Source organism: Scyliorhinus torazame, chromosome 17 (assembly GCF_047496885.1).
Source record: "Scyliorhinus torazame isolate Kashiwa2021f chromosome 17, sScyTor2.1, whole genome shotgun sequence".
In the NCBI taxonomy this organism is placed as follows: Eukaryota; Metazoa; Chordata; class Chondrichthyes; order Carcharhiniformes; family Scyliorhinidae; genus Scyliorhinus; species Scyliorhinus torazame.
The window spans coordinates 5,964,641-5,985,182 of record NC_092723.1 but is presented as its reverse complement, the minus strand read 5'-3'; the positions used below and the strand labels follow the sequence as shown (position 1 = coordinate 5,985,182).

The 20,542-nt window shown below is 46.7% G+C and overlaps 1 protein-coding gene across 1 annotated transcript; it reads right to left on the bottom strand.

Annotated features, from left to right (window-relative positions):
* Positions 1 to 5,147: 5,147 nt before the first annotated feature.
* Positions 5,148 to 7,558, bottom strand: LOC140393668 (protein BTG2-like). Its single transcript, XM_072479954.1, has 2 exons — positions 7,286 to 7,558; positions 5,148 to 5,560 (listed from the first exon to the last, which is right to left on the bottom strand). Exons 1-2 carry the CDS (start codon positions 7,395 to 7,397, stop codon positions 5,229 to 5,231), a joined length of 444 nt encoding a protein of 147 aa, XP_072336055.1. The 5' UTR covers positions 7,398 to 7,558; the 3' UTR covers positions 5,148 to 5,228.
* Positions 7,559 to 20,542: the final 12,984 nt, after the last annotated feature.

Below are 20,542 nucleotides of genomic sequence, written 5' to 3'. Positions count from 1 at the left end.
CGTAGAAAATAAGAATTTACTACTTTGCTGTTGTTAAAGGTGCATTACCATTGAAAATGTTTATTATGCTGAAAAGACATGCAAAATTGTTATTAGATGTTCATCTGCTTACAAAAACCAAAACAAAGTTTTCCATGCACATGTCTAGGATTGAGTTTTGATGTCTGCATCAAAATTGCCACATTAGTTCTGTTTAAGCACCCACACTTACTGAACACATGGTTACAACAAATGCTTATAGTACGTCATAGAATCCCAATAGTGCCAAAGGAGGCCATTCGGCCCATTGAGTCTGTGCTGACACTTTGAAAGAGCACCCTTACCCAAGCCCACTCCATAATCCCTTAACCTAACCTACAAACCTTTGGACACCAAGCAGCAAGTTAGCATGGCCAATCCACCTAACCATCATTAGACTGTGGGAGGAAACCCACGCATACACGGGGGGGAAACGTACAATCCCCACAGTGACCCGAAGTCCGTGGCGTGGTGAGGCAGCAGTGCTAACCACTGTGCCACCCTAATTGAAGAATCCAAAGCCATCGTCAATCCAAGAAAAATGTAGCTTTACCGGTGGTGTTAGATTAAGGAGCTATCGTGTGTGTGTGTGCGCGTGTGTGGGGCGCGGAGTGCACCGGTCCAATCACTTACCTCCCTGATAATCACAATTAGGACATCCACATTCCATAAAAGGAGCCCAGCAAAATCATCACCCAACTTCATAAACAAAAGGGGGAAAGAACTGAATGAAAAACACTGTCCTTAAGGCTGGCGGGCATGAAAGCACCCAAAAAGGGGAAACAAATTATAAAAGAATATGGAGGATGCAAACTAACATTGATCGGCTAGCCAGGATTTATGACTGGTTTCTTTCCTCCGTGGATTCACTAGTCTCCACACAGCGATACAGGTAATGCATTCTCTTTAGATCTCACTAGCTTTATTACTGGTGGGTCAAATGCCCAACTGTGTCTCGATCCTAGTTTGTTTACCATTGGTGTGGCCAGTGATTCGAGGAACCAGCAGATGCAGAGAATGTTCTCAAAACCACATTAAAGAAAAACCAACTGAATTCCAATAATGAGGAAAGCCTTTTGAGCATTATGGTTTATGTCAAAACATTAAAAAAAATTTTTTTTACTTCCTGTAAGTGGGGTGGAGGTAGATTCAATTGAGACACTGGAGGGCATTGGATGATAACTGGAGGAGAGACAATGTGCAGGGGTACAGGGAAAAGGCACTAAGCCATAATGCTTGTTTGGAGAGCTGGTGCAGACATGGGCCAAATGGCCTTCTGCTACACTAACTATTGTGAGATTCAGGAAAATCATCATGTTACGATAATATATGTTTCCCGATGGGATTCACAAGACAAGGAGTTAGGAAAAGACAGGAAAGAAAATCTAATTGCATCAAACTCCCAGCAGTAGTTGGTGCTCAATCATTGTATTCCACAATGATAGAATATTCAAAAACATTTAGTCAGTCCATTAATCGATTTAAAAATTTGCATTTACAGTGCATCTAATTCAAAAACCTCACAATGGCAGTGTTTTCATATATTCTCCATACATTTGAATGGCAAAACTGTCAAATTATTTGACTAAAAGCTGCAAGACTGAAGGTCTTTAGAACAATGGGTTTGATTGTACCGAAATGGCAGATAAAGTAGCTTAAAACAAAAACTTCATTATAGTTTGCATTCAGAAACACCAACCATGGTATCAGTAAATTATTTAAAAATTGCACCATCTGTAAACAACGCGCAGTCTCAACGAGTCAAGCATTCACTCCACATCAGCAATAGAAGTGCCTTCATCATTTATTATGGCCCGAGGTTTCAATTACTGTTGGCACAATGGAGCCTATTTTCTGACCATCTAAACATATTTCCTCATCTGCCAATCTGTTTGCCCCCAGATACAAAACTCAATTGATTTTAAGATGCCTGCCTTCTGAATCAAATGCCTGTGAGCCAATACTGGATTGTTTGATGTTCAAATTGTGGCTAAAAGGGGGAAACATTTGGTAAAAGTTACTGCTTCCTTCAGACAGAAATTCACATTTATGCTCCAGTTCTGCACACAGATGTAATCAAGTGTTATAGGTGGTCATTTGTACAACGCAGAGGAGAATATTTTGTCAATTGGTGGGTTTTGAACAATTCTTACAAGGGTACGTACCCTTGATGGGTCAGTTAGTAAGTAAAGGAAGTGTGTACATAACAAGGAAGCACATAACAAGGAATAATCCTGGCCTCGGATAGACCTCAATCCGGACTGCCACTGTGGTGTTACAACTGGTCTCGGCCACCTTGGCCAAGAAGTTGAAAGTAAGAACTTTGGATTTCTAACTGGTGACTCGTGTTGGATCATGTTTAGGTTCAGTGCTGGGAATGCCTTGCTTCTACTTTTGAAAACTGCCAACACTCACTGCACCCAGAGGCTCATAAGAGGAGAAAAGTCAAGCAGCACAAGGAATGTCCTGCCTGGGTAGAAATTGGCATCAAGTTTCTTAATATTTGATATTCAAAGTAAAGATTCAATTAGTTAGGTTTTTCTTACCCCACAGTTCTATTGACAACATACTTAAGGAGAGGCAGCAAATACCAATTATACCAATTTACCATGGAACCTCCAATCTGGTCTTCAACGGATGTCCCCAGATTACAATTCAGACATCAATAGATATCCAAGAGAAATGGAAAAACTGGTCACCCTCCTCCCTTACCCCCAGTCCAACATTAAACAAAACCTATGGGTTTTGTCCCCAGAGATCATATAAATCAAGCTGTGAACCCATGTTTGCAACTGCAATAGAGTTCACCTATCTAGTGAGCTATGGGGAACTTAACTTGTGAAAGTTTTAGGATGGTCACAAGAATCAAAAGTGGATACAGATGCCGGTCAGTTTATCCATCCAGGATATAGAATCCAGTCTGCAGTGTGCAACAGCATTTTTGGGCGTCCACAATTCTACTTTGGATACATTGGTCCATGAAGAACATCAATTGACTTCTTTCGGATCTGAACTGCACCTTATCCAACTGTCAGAACTAATGGCAAATCTCTTCCTGCACTGGATTACTGTGTGGCACCCCTCTGCTCTCACTGATGTTGCCATGGTGGGGACAATTGGTGGTCTTAAGTAACAAAGCAGTAAATGTCAATCTTAGTTGTTCCTTTGTACAAGACATTTGCCTTCAACTGTACCATATTTCACACTTCCATCTTGAATTCCATCCATCACTGGTCCACTGACTTAGTTTAACCCAGTTATATTTTGTAACTGGTCAATTTGTTTTGCATCATTTGCAATTGCCCTCCTTCCTCGCTTTAAATCCACATCAACGATGTGGTTTACCAACAGTTGTCTCAGCCAGGTTTCATTTCCAACACATCATGCACAGACAGAAACTGCTCAGAACATCTTGTACATGTATGCAACCTTCAATAATACTTTCCACAACACTTCACAAGCAAAACAAAGAACAGCACAGGGTAGGAAGACTAACCACCACTAATGATATTAAAAGGGCTAAGCTTCAAGGAGGTTATTGGAGTAGAAGACTGCAACATTAAGTGATCAAACAGAAATGGCCGCTTTGGAAGGTTGTACAAAAAAAAAAAAAAAAAAAAAAAAAAAAAAAAAAAAAAAAAAGGGAACATGAACTTTGTATTTATATAACACCACACGAGATAATTAGGTCAGATAACCCAGAGTTAAAAGAATGCCTTCAAGGGGAGGTAGAGGGTGGTCAGAACGAGAACAAGGGTTGTGGGCTAGAGGGGATTACAGATAATGAGGGATGAGGCCAGAGCCAGATGCAAAAACAAGGACACATGAAAGAATAAGGTTAGAAAAATTGTCAAGATCAGAACTGTGGATTTTGAAGCCAACAAATGGTGACAAGTGCAGGGGGGGCTGGGGGAGGAATAGTCCAGTCAGTAGAGGCCTGAAGCCAACAAGTTGCAACGTGGGAAAGAAACAGTAAAACTGAATTTCAGGTCCACCACACTAGTGATCATTCATAGCATTACAAAAAAAAGGGATACCACAAGTTTCTGTATAGTATTGGTGTTGTGGTAAACAGGCGGTTCTTTGTGTGACATGGCCACGTACACCCAAACAGGAATTTCCCCAAACGCCTACATTTTCATAATTCAAAGACTTCCTCATCAAGTGTACTCGATTTAACCTCCCTTAATAAAACCAAGATTGCTTTGCTTTCCATTGAAAAGTAGCCTTTAATTAAAACTTAGAAAACTGTACAATTTCTTCAATACAGCTGTACAAATATTCAAGAAAAAATGTACAATCATAGCTTACAGACTGTCAAAAATCTATGTACAGACAAACTAAAACCAGATCTGCACAACATGCTACCAAAAGTGATTTTTCCTCGAGCTTTCATTTGAAAACAGGCTTTGCAGTATTACAGAAAATATTGTCAGTTTTACAGTAAGCTACTGGAATCAATTCACAGTTTCAGTCCAAACGGCAGTGTCCCCCTTAAACACATGTAAAAATGTATTTCACCTTTCTTGGGTCAAAATACTGAGTTACGCAAGTCAAAGAAAGAAAGCTAGGACAAATCTCTTTACAAGTCCGACTACATGTCCCACTTTTTTTTTTTGGGGTGGGGTGGGGGGGGGGGAATAGCAGACAATTGTCAGGTCAGACCTATAAACAGCAATGTCATAATTTAAAAAACTTTAAAAAATGTTCAAAACAGCTTACTTTTGTCTTGTGATCAAAATACATCATATGGTTGTAATCCTTTTAAGTCAGGAATCTTTAAAGTGTTCTTCATTTTCAGTGCTTTATTATTTGTTTCCAACGCTCAACGTTGTATTTTCAGAATATATAAGAAAAGGTTTAATTAGGTGCCAACCATGTGTGACGAGTCAAAAATCCCATCCTCAAAAAAAAAGTTAATAGAAATGAACTCAGCCAAAGTAGTTTTGACTACTTTCTCCGAGCAATCCACTCGTGAAACTGTTCCAATTTGTAATAGTTTCAAGAGATTAAATTCCACCCCATGCTCCTTTGGAAATACCCCATCCAGATAACTGTGTAATTACCCCTGACAAAGAGAACCTGCAGAAGCAGAAGTGATTTTATCAGGGCCAAGTATTTTTTTTTTCTATATATAAGCGACAATTTTTTTTAAAAAAAGGAAAACTCCACTTAAGGTATATATTGCTTAGTTGCAGGAAAAGTGCCTCTCAGCTGGAAACTGCCATCCAGTAGTTTTTGGAAGGGCTGCTTTGGCCCCTGATGAGCTCATTTTTACAGGTTAACATTCCCAGGTTTTTTACTGGTGGTGCCTCATATAGAACACAAATGGAACCATCTTCGCCTATGCGGTAAGAGACCTCATATGGGTCAACCCACAGAGTCAGCTCACTTGGCAGAAGTCTATACAGTTGTTGACTGCTGAGCCCGATTCGGTTTGCAGCTTTTCCAATCAAGGGGTCCATTTTGTGATTTATTCGGATACACCGGTAACCTGATCCTTTGCACGGTTTGTCTGGAAACCAATGATGCCTGTAGTGCTCTGAAAGAGGTGGGAAAGAAAACAGATTCCCAACATTAATACATCTGCAGGAATTTTTTCCCCCAAATGGTTCAATTTTATATAGAAGCTGCAATACCAATCCACTTTTTAAACCTACAGTACAAAACTTTACACCCACAAGTTTAGTAGTAATGTTTGCATTGCTAAAAATTAATTTATATTTGACAAGTTTTTTTTAAGTGAAGAAAAAGTTTACATTTATTCTGAAAAGCTCCCCAAAGCCAACACTGAAAATCGATGAGTAATTTGAACCGAGAAGGAAGCAAAGTTCTGCAACTTTGTTAATGTTTCAGAATCATTGACATTTCAGGGAAGGTTTGAGCGCCCACATCCCGCTTCCCCAACATCGATTTACACCCCCCAAAACTAGTCAAATAAACTCTGCAACAGTCCCCCCACCCAGTAACCCCCCATCCCCCAGGACACAGACAGTCCCCCACCCCACCCCACCCCCCCAGGACACAGACAGTCCCCCCACCCCACCCCCCAGGACACAGACAGTCCCCCCACCCCACCCCCCAGGACACAGACAGTCCCCCCACCCCACCCCCCAGGACACAGACAGTCCCCCCACCCCACCCCCCAGGACACAGACAGTCCCCCACCCCACCCCCCCAGGACACAGACAGTCCCCCACCCCACCCCCCCAGGACACAGACAGTCCCCCACCCCAACCCCCAGGACACAGACAGTCCCCCACCCCAACCCCCAGGACACAGACAGTCCCCCACCCCCCGGGACACAGACAGTCCCCCACCCCCCGGGACACAGACAGTCCCCCACCCCAACCCCCAGGACACAGACAGTCCCCCCCACCCCAACCCCCGGGACACAGACAGTCCCCCCACCCCAACCCCCGGGACACAGACAGTCCCCCCACCCCAACCCCCGGGACACAGACAGTCCCCCCACCCCAACCCCCGGGACACAGACAGTCCCCCCACCCCAACCCCCGGGACACAGACAGTCCCCCCACCCCACCCCCCAGGACACAGACAGTCCCCCCACCCCACCCCCCAGGACACAGACAGTCCCCCACCCCACCCCCCCAGGACACAGACAGTCCCCCACCCCACCCCCCCAGGACACAGACAGTCCCCCACCCCAACCCCCAGGACACAGACAGTCCCCCACCCCAACCCCCAGGACACAGACAGTCCCCCACCCCCCAGGACACAGACAGTCCCCCACCCCCCGGGACACAGACAGTCCCCCACCCCCCGGGACACAGACAGTCCCCCACCCCAACCCCCGGGACACAGACAGTCCCCCCCACCCCAACCCCCGGGACACAGACAGTCCCCCCACCCCAACCCCCGGGACACAGACAGTCCCCCCACCCCAACCCCCGGGACACAGACAGTCCCCCCACCCCAACCCCCGGGACACAGACAGTCCCCCCACCCCAACCCCCGGGACACAGACAGTCCCCCCACCCCAACCCCCGGGACACAGACAGTCCCCCCACCCCAACCCCCGGGACACAGACAGTCCCCCCACCCCAACCCCCGGGACACAGACAGTCCCCCACCCCAACCCCCGGGACACAGACAGTCCCCCACCCCCTGGGACACAGACAGTCCCCCACCCCCTGGGACACAGACAGTCCCCCACCCCAACCCCCGGGACACAGACAGTCCCCCCCACCCCCTGGGACACAGACAGTCCCCCACCCCAACCCCCGGGACACAGACAGTCACTCACCTGCCAGCGCGTCCTGCAGCGAGTGGCTGAATACCTGCAGCTGCCCCGGGCTCACCAAGCCGGTGTTGCGGAGGAGGCGACTCACAAAGCCCACGGCCGCCGCGATCTCCATCAGGCGGTGCTGCGGCCCCACAGCGGGATTGACTGAAGGTGGGGAGCGGGAGCTCGGGCTGGCGGGGATCTCGGTGCGGTGGGAGCGGGCCGGCGGGGCTCTCGGTGCGGGCGCGGATCACGGCGCTGCCGAGCTGGTATAATCGCGCTGGCTCTCGCTGCCGATCTCACGCCGCTGCTGCCGCCGCCGCTCCTCTTTATCCCGGGCCGCCCAACCAGGAGGCGGGCCGACAGCGCGGCCGCCCAATGGGGGAAGGGCAGGCGGGGATCCGCGTTCCCATTGGACGGCGGGCATTGTGACGACACCGAGCTTCTCCACCAATGGGAGCCCACATGGGCGAAAATGGAAGAATTGACGTTCCAGGTGACGTGAGAGCGAAAAATCTGATTATAGCAAGTGGGAAATAGCAAGGTGAGAGTGATCTAGAACAGAGCGAGAGTGATCTAGAACAGGCTAGAGGGAGAGATCTACAACAGACTGGGGAGAGAGCTAAAACAGACTGAGAGTGACTTGGAACAGAGTGTGAGTGATCTAGAACAGGCTGGGGAGATCTAGATCCGAGTGAGCTAGAACAGGGTGAGACAGATCAGTAACAGACTGGAGAGTGATCTAGAACAGGCTGGAAGGTGATCTATAACAGACTGGAAGGTGATCTATAACAGACTGGAAGGTGATCTATAACAGACTGGAAGGTGATCTATAACAGACTGGAGAGTGATCTATAACAGACTGGAAGGTGATCTATAACAGTCTGGAAGGTGATCTTTAACAGACTGGAGAGTGATCTATAACAGACTGGAGAGTGATCTTTAACAGACTGGAGAGTGATCTATAACAGACTGGAAGGTGATCTATAACAGTCTGGAAGGTGATCTATAACAGTCTGGAAGGTGATCTATAACAGACTGGAAGGTGATCTATAACAGACTGGAAGGTGATCTATAACAGTCTGGAAGGTGATCTTTAACAGACTGGAGAGTGATCTATAACAGACTGGAGAGTGATCTTTAACAGACTGGAGAGTGATCTATAACAGACTGGAGAGTGATCTATAACAGACTGGAGAGTGATCTATAACAGTGTGGAAGGTGATCTATAACAGACTGGAAGGTGATCTATAACAGACTGGAAGGTGACCTATAACAGACTGGAAGGTGATCTATAACAGACTGGAAGGTGATCTATAACAGACTGGAAGGTGATCTATAACAGACTGGAGAGTGATCTATAACAGTCTGGAAGGTGATCTATAACAGACTGGAGAGTGATCTATAACAGACTGGAAGGTGATCTATAACAGACTGGAAGGTGATCTATAACAGACTGGAAGGTGATCTATAACAGACTGGAGAGTGATCTATAACAGTCTGGAAGGTGATCTATAACAGACTGGAGAGTGATCTATAACAGACTGGAAGGTGATCTATAACAGACTGGAAGGTGATCTATAACAGACTGGAAGGTGATCTATAACAGACTGGAAGGTGATCTATAACAGACTGGAAGGTGATCTATAACAGACTGGAAGGTGATCTATAACAGACTGGAAGGTGATCTACAACAGACTGGAAGGTGATCTATAACAGACTGGAAGGTGATCTATAACAGACTGGAGAGTGATCTATAACAGTCTGGAAGGTGATCTATAACAGACTGGAGAGTGATCTATAACAGACTGGAAGGTGATCTATAACAGACTGGAAGGTGATCTATAACAGACTGGAAGGTGATCTATAACAGTCTGGAAGGTGATCTATAACAGTCTGGAAGGTGATCTATAACAGACTGGAAGGTGATCTATAACAGACTGGAAGGTGATCTATAACAGACTGGAAGGTGATCTATAACAGTCTGGAAGGTGATCTATAACAGACTGGAAGGTGATCTATAACAGACTGGAAGGTGATCTATAACAGACTGGAGAGTGATCTATAACAGTCTGGAAGGTGATCTATAACAGACTGGAGAGTGATCTATAACAGACTGGAAGGTGATCTATAACAGACTGGAAGGTGATCTATAACAGACTGGAAGGTGATCTATAACAGTCTGGAAGGTGATCTATAACAGACTGGAAGGTGATCTATAACAGACTGGAAGGTGATCTATAACAGTCTGGAAGGTGATCTATAACAGACTGGAAGGTGATCTATAACAGACTGGAAGGTGATCTATAACAGACTGGAAGGTGAACTATAACAGACTGGAAGGTGATCTATAACAGACTGGAAGGTGATCTATAACAGACTGGAAGGTGATCTATAACAGACTGGAAGGTGATCTATAACAGACTGGAAGGTGAACTATAACAGACTGGAAGGTGATCTATAACAGACTGGAAGGTGATCTATAACAGACTGGAAGGTGAACTATAACAGACTGGAAGGTGAACTATAACAGACTGGAATGTGATCTATAACAGACTGGAATGTGATATATAACAGACTGGAAGGTGATCTATAACAGAATGGAAGGTGATCTATAACAGACTGGAAGGTGATCTGTAACAGACTGGAAGGTGATCTGTAACAGACTAGACATTGATCTATAACAGACTGGAAGGTGATCTATAACAGACTGGAAGGTGATCTATAACAGACTGGAAGGTGATCTATAACAGACTGGAAGGTGATCTATAACAGACTGGAGAGTGATTTTGCACTCATCCACCCAAATGGGAATTCTCTTGTTTGGTTCCCTTTAACGTATCTAATTATAGCCAAAGGCACTGGAAAATCCTGAGGATCTATCCTTGCCCCCTCTCCTATTCATCAGCTGCCCTTTGGTGACTTCTTCCGATGATTTGTCAGGTTCTATATGCACGTATATGACACCCAGTTCTGTCCCTCCATCACATCTCTAAATGTTCCCACCGCCTGTGTTATCTGTTTTCTTGTCAGGCATTCAGCCCAGAATGACTCCCAATTTTGTGCAATTAAACATTGGAAACCCGAAGCCACTACTTTGAACTACTCCACCACTGCCCCCAACAAACTCTCTTCGCTTACCACTGATTCTATCTTTCTCCCTGTCCACTGCCCCTTGCCTCACCTTTCAAATTCTCATCCTCATGTTCAAATTCCTCCATGGCCTCACTCTTCCATTTTCTCTTCCAGCCCGACAACCCTCCATAAGCTGTGTTTCTTCAACCTCTGGCCTGTTACAAAACCACCATTCCCATAAGCCTACAATCGGTGGTCATGCTTTCAGCTTAGTAGGACAAAGTGTTAAGTAATGGGTTAAGTGACATTCCAATTAGTTGTCTCATTTATGTTAAGTATCCAATAATTGACACTGATATGTAAAGGGGCTTCAGGTGGCCTTTGTGTCAGGTGATGCGAAGATATAGTTTTGTGCAGTGTCTGTTAAAGTGGAATAAAGGTGTTTGTAAAAGGAGCAGAACCTTTGACTCTTTATACAACAGCAGCTAAACGTCTAACACAAAACTCTGACATTCCCTTCCTAAACTCTGCTGCTGTTCCACAACTTTGTTGTCCTTTAAATGCTTCTTTAAAATTTATGTCTTTGACCAAACTTCCAGTCACTGCTCCTCGTATCACCTCTTCCTGGCCTCAGTGGCAACTTCCTTGCCTGAATTTGATTCTGTGAGGCACCTTCTGATGTTTTCCTATGTTGAAACCCTCTTTATAAATACAAATTGTTGCAGCAGTGAGTGTAAATACTAATGTGCCAGATTATAGCAGCTGGCAGATGATATGAGCAGCAGTTAACGATAGAATTAATTTAAGGCAACTGTGAAATAACTGGGAAAGTACAGCAGGTTAGCTGGTAGCACCTGAGAAATGGCTGGGAGACTAACCAGTGACAACAACAACTTCCATCAGTAGAGTTGCATTAATACAGAAGACCATCCATACAGGCGCTTCCCAGAGCCATAAGGAAAAAGGCAGATACCAGAGCAAAGGGGAAGTTAAATATTTTTCGGAGAATTGGGTTTTAAGAAGGTTCTTGAAGGAGGCGAGGGATGTGGCAAAGTAGAGGTGTCCGTGGAGTGAATGTCAAAGGAGAAATCCGAATCTTTAGAGTCACCATTTTCAATAGTCAGGCAAAGGGAACGTGTACGTGATATCAGAGGTGGTAATGGACCTTGCTGGGGTTTGAAGAGATTACAAGGGTAAGGAGGGGTCAAGCCGTGGAGATATTTAAAGACAAGGACAACAATTTTACAAGTGTTGCTTTGGGGGACCAAGAGATGATGTGGCTCTGCAATGATGAAGATGATGAGGGAACAATGATAGTGCCGTCTATAATGTGAGCAGCAGGATTTGAATGCGCTGATGTTTAGGGGGAGATCTACAAGGAGAGCATTAGAGTTAATTGAGCCTGTGAGAGACAAAGGCACTTACGAGGATTTCAGCAGAAAGTGGACTAATGGCAAAAGTGGGCAATGTGCACAGGTAGAAGTATGGATTGTTCGCGATGTAAAGGATGTGGAGTTGGAAACTGAGCTTGAGTTGAACAGGATACTGAGGTTTGAACAGTCTGGTTCAGCCGAAGCCAATGGCTATAGAGAGGTTCTTGTGGGTGGGAAGAGAATGAAGTTTGCAACCAGGGTTGAAGACAATGACATGCCTCGTTTCAATACAATGGTAAGAGAATAAATTATAATGTCTGGTGACAACTAACACCATCTGTTGTTGGCCATCACCTTGTACCATTGCCCTGCACTGTATTCTGCTCTCAATCGAGTATTGTTCTAATCCAATCTTCTGTTTAACATTTCCCTCCCAAAACAAACTGCTGGACATGGGAAACCAATTATTTGACAGCCTATTACAACGATTCAACACTGTCAACTGAAATTCCACTTTTGCCTTTTTCCCCAGGCGAAGCAGATGTGTGTTTTGCACGTCCAAGCCTCACCTTTTTACTGATGGTTCCAGATTTTTCTTCCCCCACATCCCTCCCTCAGCTTCAGACAGGGAGGGGAGGGAAGCATTGCCAGAGAGAGCGAGGTTTGAACAGCATCCTTTCCTGCACCATGTCCTGCTCACATATCATCATTGTCCTTGCTAGTTTATTCTGACTGCCAGTTCCCCACTGCCTCATGTTTAAATCCCCTCATGGGCTCACTCCTCCCTATCCCTGTAACCTCCTCCAGCACCAAAGCTATCTACGAATTCAAACAAAGAACAAAGAAATGTACAGCACAGGAACAGGCCCTTCGGCCCTCCAAGCCTGTGCCGACCATACTGCCCGACTAAACTACAATCTTCTACACTTCCTGGGTCCGTATCCTTCTATTCCCATCCTATTCATATATTTGTCAAGATGCCCCTTGAATGTCCCTATCGTCCCTGCTTCCACTACCTCCTCCAGTAGTGAGTTCCAGGCACCCACTACCCTCTGCGTAAAAAACTTGCCTCGTACATCTACTCTAAACCTTGCCCCTCTCACCTTAAACCTATGCCCCCTAGTAATTGACCCCTCTACGCTGGGGAAAAGCCTCTGACTATCCACTCTGTCTATGCCCTTCATAATTTTGTATACCTCTATCAGGTCGCCCCTCAACCTCCTTCGTTCCAGTGAGAACAAACCGAGTTTATTCAATCGCTCCTCATAGCTTATGCCCTCCATACCAGGCAATATTCTGGTAAATCTCTTCTGCACCCTCTCTAAAGCCTCCACATCCTTCTGGTAGTGTGGCGACCAGAATTGAACACTATACTCCAAGTGTGGCCTAACTAAGGTTCTATACAGCTGCAACATGACTTGCCAATTCTTATACTCAATGCCCCGGCCAATGAAGGCAAGCATGCCGTATGCCTTCTTGACTACCTTCTCCACCTGTGTTGCCCCTTTCAATGACCTGTGGACCTGTACTCCTAGATCTCTTTGACTTTCAATACTCTTGAGGGTTCTACCATTCACTGTATATTTCCTACCTGCATTAGCCCTTCCAAAATGCATTACCTCACATTTGTCTGGATTAAACTCCATCTGCCATCTCTCCGCCCAAGTCTCCAGACAATCTGAATCCTGCTGTATCCTCAGACAGTCCTCATTGCTATCCGCAATTCCACCAACCTTTGTGTCGTCTGCAAACTTACTAATCAGACCAGTTACATTTTCCTCCAAATCATTTATATATACTACAAAGAGCAAAGGTCCCAGCACTGATCCCTGTGGAACACCATTGGTCACAGCCCTCCAATTAGAAAAGCATCCCTCCATTGCTACCCTCTGCCTTCTATGGCCTAGCCAGTTCTGTATCCACCTTGCCAGTTCACCCCTGATCCGCATTTCTTTGATTCAGGTTTCTTATGAGTTCCCAAGTCCCCTTTGTTACGATGATGGAGGAAAAACCAGGGAATTATACACTAAATACTAGACTTTTTAAAAGACCTGAGTTTTATATTTTAAAAGGGGCAGCATCCCCGATGATGGCTGAGAATGTACAGAGAGCCACTGGCAGGATTGGCTGCAGGGTGTTTCTCTGAGGACAGTGGGTTTGTGCCCTCTGTTTCCAGACAAGGTATTTCTAACAGCATCCAAAGACCGATTGCCTTCTCTGCTAAAGGCAAAGAAAAATGGCCACCCCGCTTAAAAGACCCTGGGCGGGATTCTCCCATGCCGCGCCTGTATGGGAGAATCACCGTTCGCACCATTTTTTCCCGCGGCGCCATTCCGACGCCGGCAGGTGATTCTCCGAGCAGCGGAGAATCGGTGCCATTTGCACCGGCGTGTCAGGCGCGGCGCCGGTCACGGGCCGTTGTCCACGGCCGCCGGTTCTCCGGCCTTGATGGGCCAAGCGGCCGCGCGGAAACGGCAGAGTCTCGGCGGCGCCGTTCACACCTGCTCGCAGGCGGCGGGAACTCTGCGCGTAGGGTCGGGGGGCGGCCTGTGGGGCAGGGAAAAGGGCTCCTTCACCGGGGAGGGGGGGGGCCCTCCGATGTGGTCTGGCCCGCGATCAGGGCCCACCGATCGGCGGGCCGGCCTCTCCTGCCCCGGCCCTATTATGCGGCCGGCCTCTGAACCCCCACGCCATGTTGCATCAGGGCCGGCGCATTGAGGAAGTCCCCCTCAACGCGCGGCCCAGCTGCGCATGCGCAGGTTGGCATGGCACCCTGTTGGTGCCGGGAAGGGAGGCTGGAGTGGCGTGAACCACTCCAGCGCATGCTGGCCCCCTGTGGGGGCCAGAATTGGTAGTGCCCGCGCCCGTTTCGCCCCGTCGTGAAACGCGACGGCAATCACGACGGCGCGAACACTCTGCCTCCATTTCGGAGAATCCCGTTCCCTGGGTGTAATTGCCTCCCTGGACCGATGAGTGGATTCTAGTTCCATCGTTCCAGTTGGAACACACAAAGAAGAGGGTTTAAAAGCTGGCTGAGAGAGCTGCCCTATGTACATAGAACATGGAACAATACAGCGCAGTACAGGCCCTTCGGCCCACGATGTTGCACCGAAACAAAAGCCATCTAACCTACACTATGCCATTATCATCCATATGTTTATCCAATAAACTTTTAAATGCCCTCAATGTTGGCGAGTTCACTACTGTAGCAGGTAGTGCATTCCACGGACTCACTACTCTTTGCGTAAAGAACCTACCTCTGACCTCTGTCCTATATCTATTACCCCTCAGTTTAAAGTTATGTCCCCTCGTGCCAGCCATTTCCATCCGCGGGAGAAGGCTCTCACTGTCCACCCTATCTAACCCCCTGATCATTTTGTATGCCTCTATTAAGTCTCCTCTTAACCTTCTTCTCTCCAACGAAAACAACCTCAAGTCCATCAGCTTTCCTCATAAGATTTTCCCTCCATACCAGGCAACATCCTGGTAAATCTCCTCTGCACCCGCTCCAAAGCCTCCACGTCCTTCCTATAATGCGGTGACCAGAACTGTACGCAATACTCCAAATGCGGCCGAACCAGAGTTCTGTACAGCTGCAACATGATCTCCTGACTCCGGAACTCAATCCCTCTACCAATAAAGGCCAACACTCCATAGGCCTTCTTCACAACCCTATCAACCTGGGTGGCAACTTTCAGGGATCTATGTACATGGACACCTAGATCCCTCTGCTCATCCACACTTTCAAGAACTTTACCATTAGCATTCCTGTTATTCCTTCCAAAGTGAATCACCTCACACTTCTCTACATTAAACTCCATTTGCCACCTCTCAGCCCAGCTCTGCAGCTTATCTATATCCCTCTGTAACCTGCTACATCCTTCCACACTATCGACAACACCACCGACTTTAGTATCGTCTGCAAATTTACTCACCCACCCTTCTGCGCCTTCCTCTAGGTCATTGATAAAAATGACAAACAGCAACAGCCCCAGAACAGATCCTCGTGGTACTCCACTTGTGACTGTACTCCATTCTGAACATTTCCCATCAACCACCACCCTCTGTCTTCTTTCAGCTAGCCAATTTCTGATCCACATCTCTAAATCACCCTCAATCCACAGCCTCCGTATTTTCTGCAATAGCCTACCGTGGGGAACCTTATCAAACGCTTTGCTGAAATCCATATACACCACATCAACTGCTCTACCCTCATCTACCTGTTCAGTCACCTTCTCAAAGAACTCAATAAGGTTTGTGAGGCATGACCTACCCTTCACAAAGCCATGCTGACTATCCCTGATCATATTATTCCTATCTAGATGATTATAAATCTTGTCTCTTATAATCCCCTCCAAGACTTTACCCACTACAGACGTGAGGCTCACCGGTCTATAGTTGCCGGGGTTGTCTCTGCTCCCCTTTTTGAACAAAGGGACCACATTTGCTATCCTCCAGTCCTCTGGCACTATTCCTGTAGCCAATGATGACATAAAAATCAAAGCCAAAGGTCCAGCAATCTCTTCCCTGGCCTCCCAGAGAATCCTAGGATAAATCCCATCAGGTCCCGGGGACTTATCTATTTTCAGCCTGTCCAGAATTGCCAACACCTCTTCCCTACGTACCTCAATGCCATCTATTCTATTAGCCTGTGGCTCAGCATTCTCCTCCACAACATTATCTTTTTCCTGAGTGAATACTGACGAAAAATATTCATTTAGTATCTCGCCTATCTCTTCAGACTCCACACACAATTTCCCATCCCTGTCCTTGACTGGTCCTACTCTTTCCCTAGTCATTCGCTTATTCCTGACATACCTATAGAAAGCTTTTGGGTTTTCCTTGATCCTTCCTGCCAAATACTTCTCATGTCCCCTCCTTGCTCGTCTTAGCTCTCTCTTTAGATCCTTCCTCGCTACCTTGTAACTATCCATCGCCCCAACTGAAACTTCACACCTCATCTTCACATAGGCCTCCTTCTTCCTCTTAACAAGAGATTCCACTTCCTTGGTAAACCACGGTTCCCTCTCTCGACGCCTTCCTCCCTGCCTGACCGGTACATACTTATCAAGAACACGCAGTAGCTGATCCTTGAACAAGCCCCACTTATCCAGTGTGCCCAACACTTGCAGCCTACTTCTCCACCTTATCCCCCCCAAGTCACGTCTAATGGCATCATAATTGCCCTTCCCCCAGCTATAACTCTTGCCCTGCGGTGTATACTTATCCCTTTCCATCATTAACGTAAACGTCACCGAATTGTGGTCACTGTCCCCAAAGTGCTCTCCTACCTCCAAATCCAACACCTGGCCTGGTTCATTACCCAAAACCAAATCCAACGTGGCCTCGCCTCTTGTTGGCCTGTCAACATATTGTTTCAGGAAACCCTCCTGCACACACTGTACAAAAAACGACCCATCTATTGTACTCGAACTATATCTTTTCCAGTCAATATTTGGAAAGTTAAAGTCTCCCATAATAACTACCCTGTTACTTTTGCTCTTATCCAGAATCATCTTCGCCATCCTTTCCTCTACATCCCTAGAACTATTAGGAGGCCTATAAAAAACTCCCAACAGGGTGACCTCTCCTTTCCTGTTTCTAACTTCAGCCCATACTACCTCGGAAGAAGAGTCCCCATCTAGCATCCTCTCCGCCACCGTAATACTGCTCTTGACTAGCAGCGCCACACCTCCCCCTCTTTTGCCTCCTTCTCTGAGCTTACTAAAACACCTAAACCCCGGAACCTGCAACATCCATTCCTGTCCCTGCTCTATCCATGTCTCCGAAATGGCCACAACATCGAAGTCCCAGGTACCAACCCATGCTGCCAGTTCCCCTACCTTGTTTCGTATACTCCTGGCATTGAAGTAGACACACTTCAAACCACCTACCTGAACACTGGCCCCCTCCTGCGACGTCAAATCTGTGCTCCTGACCTCTATACTCTCATTCTCCCTTACCCTAAAACTACAATCCAGGTTCCCATGCCCCTGCTGCATTAGTTTAAACCCCCCCAAAGAGCACTAACAAATCTCCCCCCCTGGATATTTGTGCCCCTCAGGTTCAGATGTAGACCATCCTGTCTGTAGAGGTCCCACCTTTCCCAGAAAGAGCCCCAGTTATCCAGAAATCTGAATCCCTCCCGCCTGCACCATCCCTGTAGCCACGTGTTTAAATGCTCTCTCTCCCTATTCCTCATCTCACTATCACGTGGCACGGGCAACAACCCAGAGATAACAACTCTGTTTGTTCTAGTTCTGAGCTTCCATCCTAGCTCCCTGAAAGCCTGCCTGACATCCTTGTCCCCTTTCCTACCTATGTCGTTAGTGCCAATGTGGACCACGACTTGGGGCTGCTCCCCCTCCCCCCTAAGGACCCGGAAAACACGATCCGAGACATCACGTACCCTTGCACCTGGGAGGCAACATACCAAACGTGAGTCTCTCACGCTCCCACAAAATCTCCTATCTGTGCCCCTGACTATAGAGTCCCCAATTACTAATGCTCTGCTCCTCTCCCCCCTTCCCTTCTGAGCAACAGGGACAGACTCCGTGCCAGAGGCCCGTACCCCATGGCTTACCCCTGGTAAGTCCCCCTCCCCCCCACAAGTATCCAAAGCGGTATACTTGTTTCTCAGGAGAACGACCGCAGGGGATCCCTGCACTGACTGCTTTTTCCCAGTCCCTCTTACAGTTACCCACCTATCTCCAATCTTTGGTGTAACTAATTCCCTGAAGCTGCTATCTATGACCCCTTCTGCCTCCCGAATGATCCGAAGTTCTTCCAACTCCAGCTCCAGTTCCCTAACTCGGTCTTGGAGGAGCTGGAGATGGCAGCACTTCCTGCAGGTAAAATCAGCAGGGACGCTAACTGCATCCCTCACCTCAAACATCCTGCAGGAGGAACATTGCACTCCCTTCCCTGCCATTCCTCTAACTTTCTACCAAGATCTGGCTAACAACTAAATTAAATTTTTTATAAAAAATAATAATATTATAATAAAATATGGTACTTACCTCAGACCAATGGGTTTCCTCTCCACCAGAATTTATTGGCGAGGGTCTTCCCAGACGTCCGCGGGTCGACTTCCTGTTCCCGCCTAAAACACTAATTTAAAAAAAAAATTCTCAGCTCCTGCTGAAATTGACTAAGCAGCCAGCTCCACTCCCGCCGAAATCGACTCTGTGTGTGTGTGTGTGTGTGTGTGTGTGTGCTGTGAGGAAAGGTAGCTGGAAGTTTTCCACATTGAAGGTGGGTGATACAACACCAGAAGCAGTGCCCCTGTGGAAATGACCACATTTTGCAGGAATATCTAAAAACTCTCTCTGACTGTGGAAGTGTTCCAGCCAGCAAAAGGAGCGCTGTTGGAAAAATGAATTGAAATCTCTCTATCAAACCACAGAACACCTGAATCAAATAATCGACTAATTGCTTGCAGAAATCAAATATACAAGAATCAATCTGTAACAGCCGTATGCATCACCATCCACTTCTCGCAAGCGAAGGGCTGTTCCGTATAACTTATAATTTAGATTAATTCATAAAATTCTTAGAATCCCTTCAGCGCAGAAGGCCATTTGGCTCATTGAGTCTGCGCCGACCCTCCGAAGGAGTGTCCTCACCTAGACCCACTCCCGCCCTGGCCCATACCCGGAACCTAACCTGTGCACCCTTGGACATTAAGGGCAATTTAGCATGGCCAATCCACCTAACCTGCACATCTTTGGACTGTGGGAGGAACCCAGAGGACCCGGAGGAAACCCATGCAGACACGGGGAGAAAGTGCAGACTCCACAGAGTCACCCAAGGCCAGAATTGAACCCGGGTCCCTGGCTCTGTGAGGCAGCGGTGCTAACCACTGTGCCATTTGTTTATTTACTACCAATAGACTCAATTCTTATATCTAATCAGCATTAAAGTAGATTTGTGTGTTTTACCATTTCTCCTTATCTTTTTAGCAGTGAATAAACTTTCTCTATCTTAACTCAAGAAAGTCTGGTTAAATTGGCTCTTTTTTCAAGTACCCTCCACTGATCCTAACAACAATAGCTGTAAGCACTCATGTTCTGATAGAGAGCTCCTGACCACTTCAAAGCATCCAAGTTGTTTCGATCCCTTGTATGTAATGGCAGAAAACACTTAGCATTGTTGAAGTGGTCAGGAGCTGTCAATCAGAACAAATGTTTATTTACATTCTGCTTAGAACCAATGGGGGGTGCTTGAGATACATTCAAGCTTGAAGGGAAAGATAAGTAAACACATTTTCTGGCAACTGAGTTAAAACATTAAGCTGTCAATCAAAGGCTAGTTATAGAATCATAGAATCATCGAAAAGTTTCAGCACAGAAGGAGGCCATTCAACCCATCTTGTCCATGCCAGCCCTAGGTCACTCAGGTGCCCTTTCTAATCCCACCTTCCTGCACCCGGTCCATAGCCCTGTAGCTTAGAGCACTTAAGATGCAGATCCCACTGCCCTCTGTGTAAAAATGTTTTTCCTCATGCCCTCTCTCCACCTTCTGCCACTTATCTTGAATCTATATCCCCTGGTTCTAGAATTCTCCACCAAGGGAAACAACTTTATCCTGTCCACCCTATCTCTTCCCGCCATAATTTTGTATACCTGAACCAAGTCAGCCCTCAGCCTTCTTTGTTCCGAGGAAAATAACCCCAACCTATCCAATCTCTCCTCATAGCCTCACTTTTCCAGCCCTGGCAACATTCTTGTAAACCTCCTCTGCACGCTCTCCAGAGCAATAACGTCCTTCCTGTGATGTGGCGACCAGAACTACGCACAATACTCCAGTTGTGGCCTCACCGGTTAAAGGT

Bases quoted from the DNA above. Each gene is read 5' to 3' on its own strand.
- LOC140393668 (XM_072479954.1), bottom strand. From the start codon at position 7,397: ATGGAGATCGCGGCGGCCGTGGGCTTTGTGAGTCGCCTCCTCCGCAAC. The intron at 5,561-7,285 runs GTGAGTGACTGT...CACCTCTTTCAG, and splicing joins GCTGCAGGACGCGCTGGCAG to AGCACTACAGGCATCATTGG.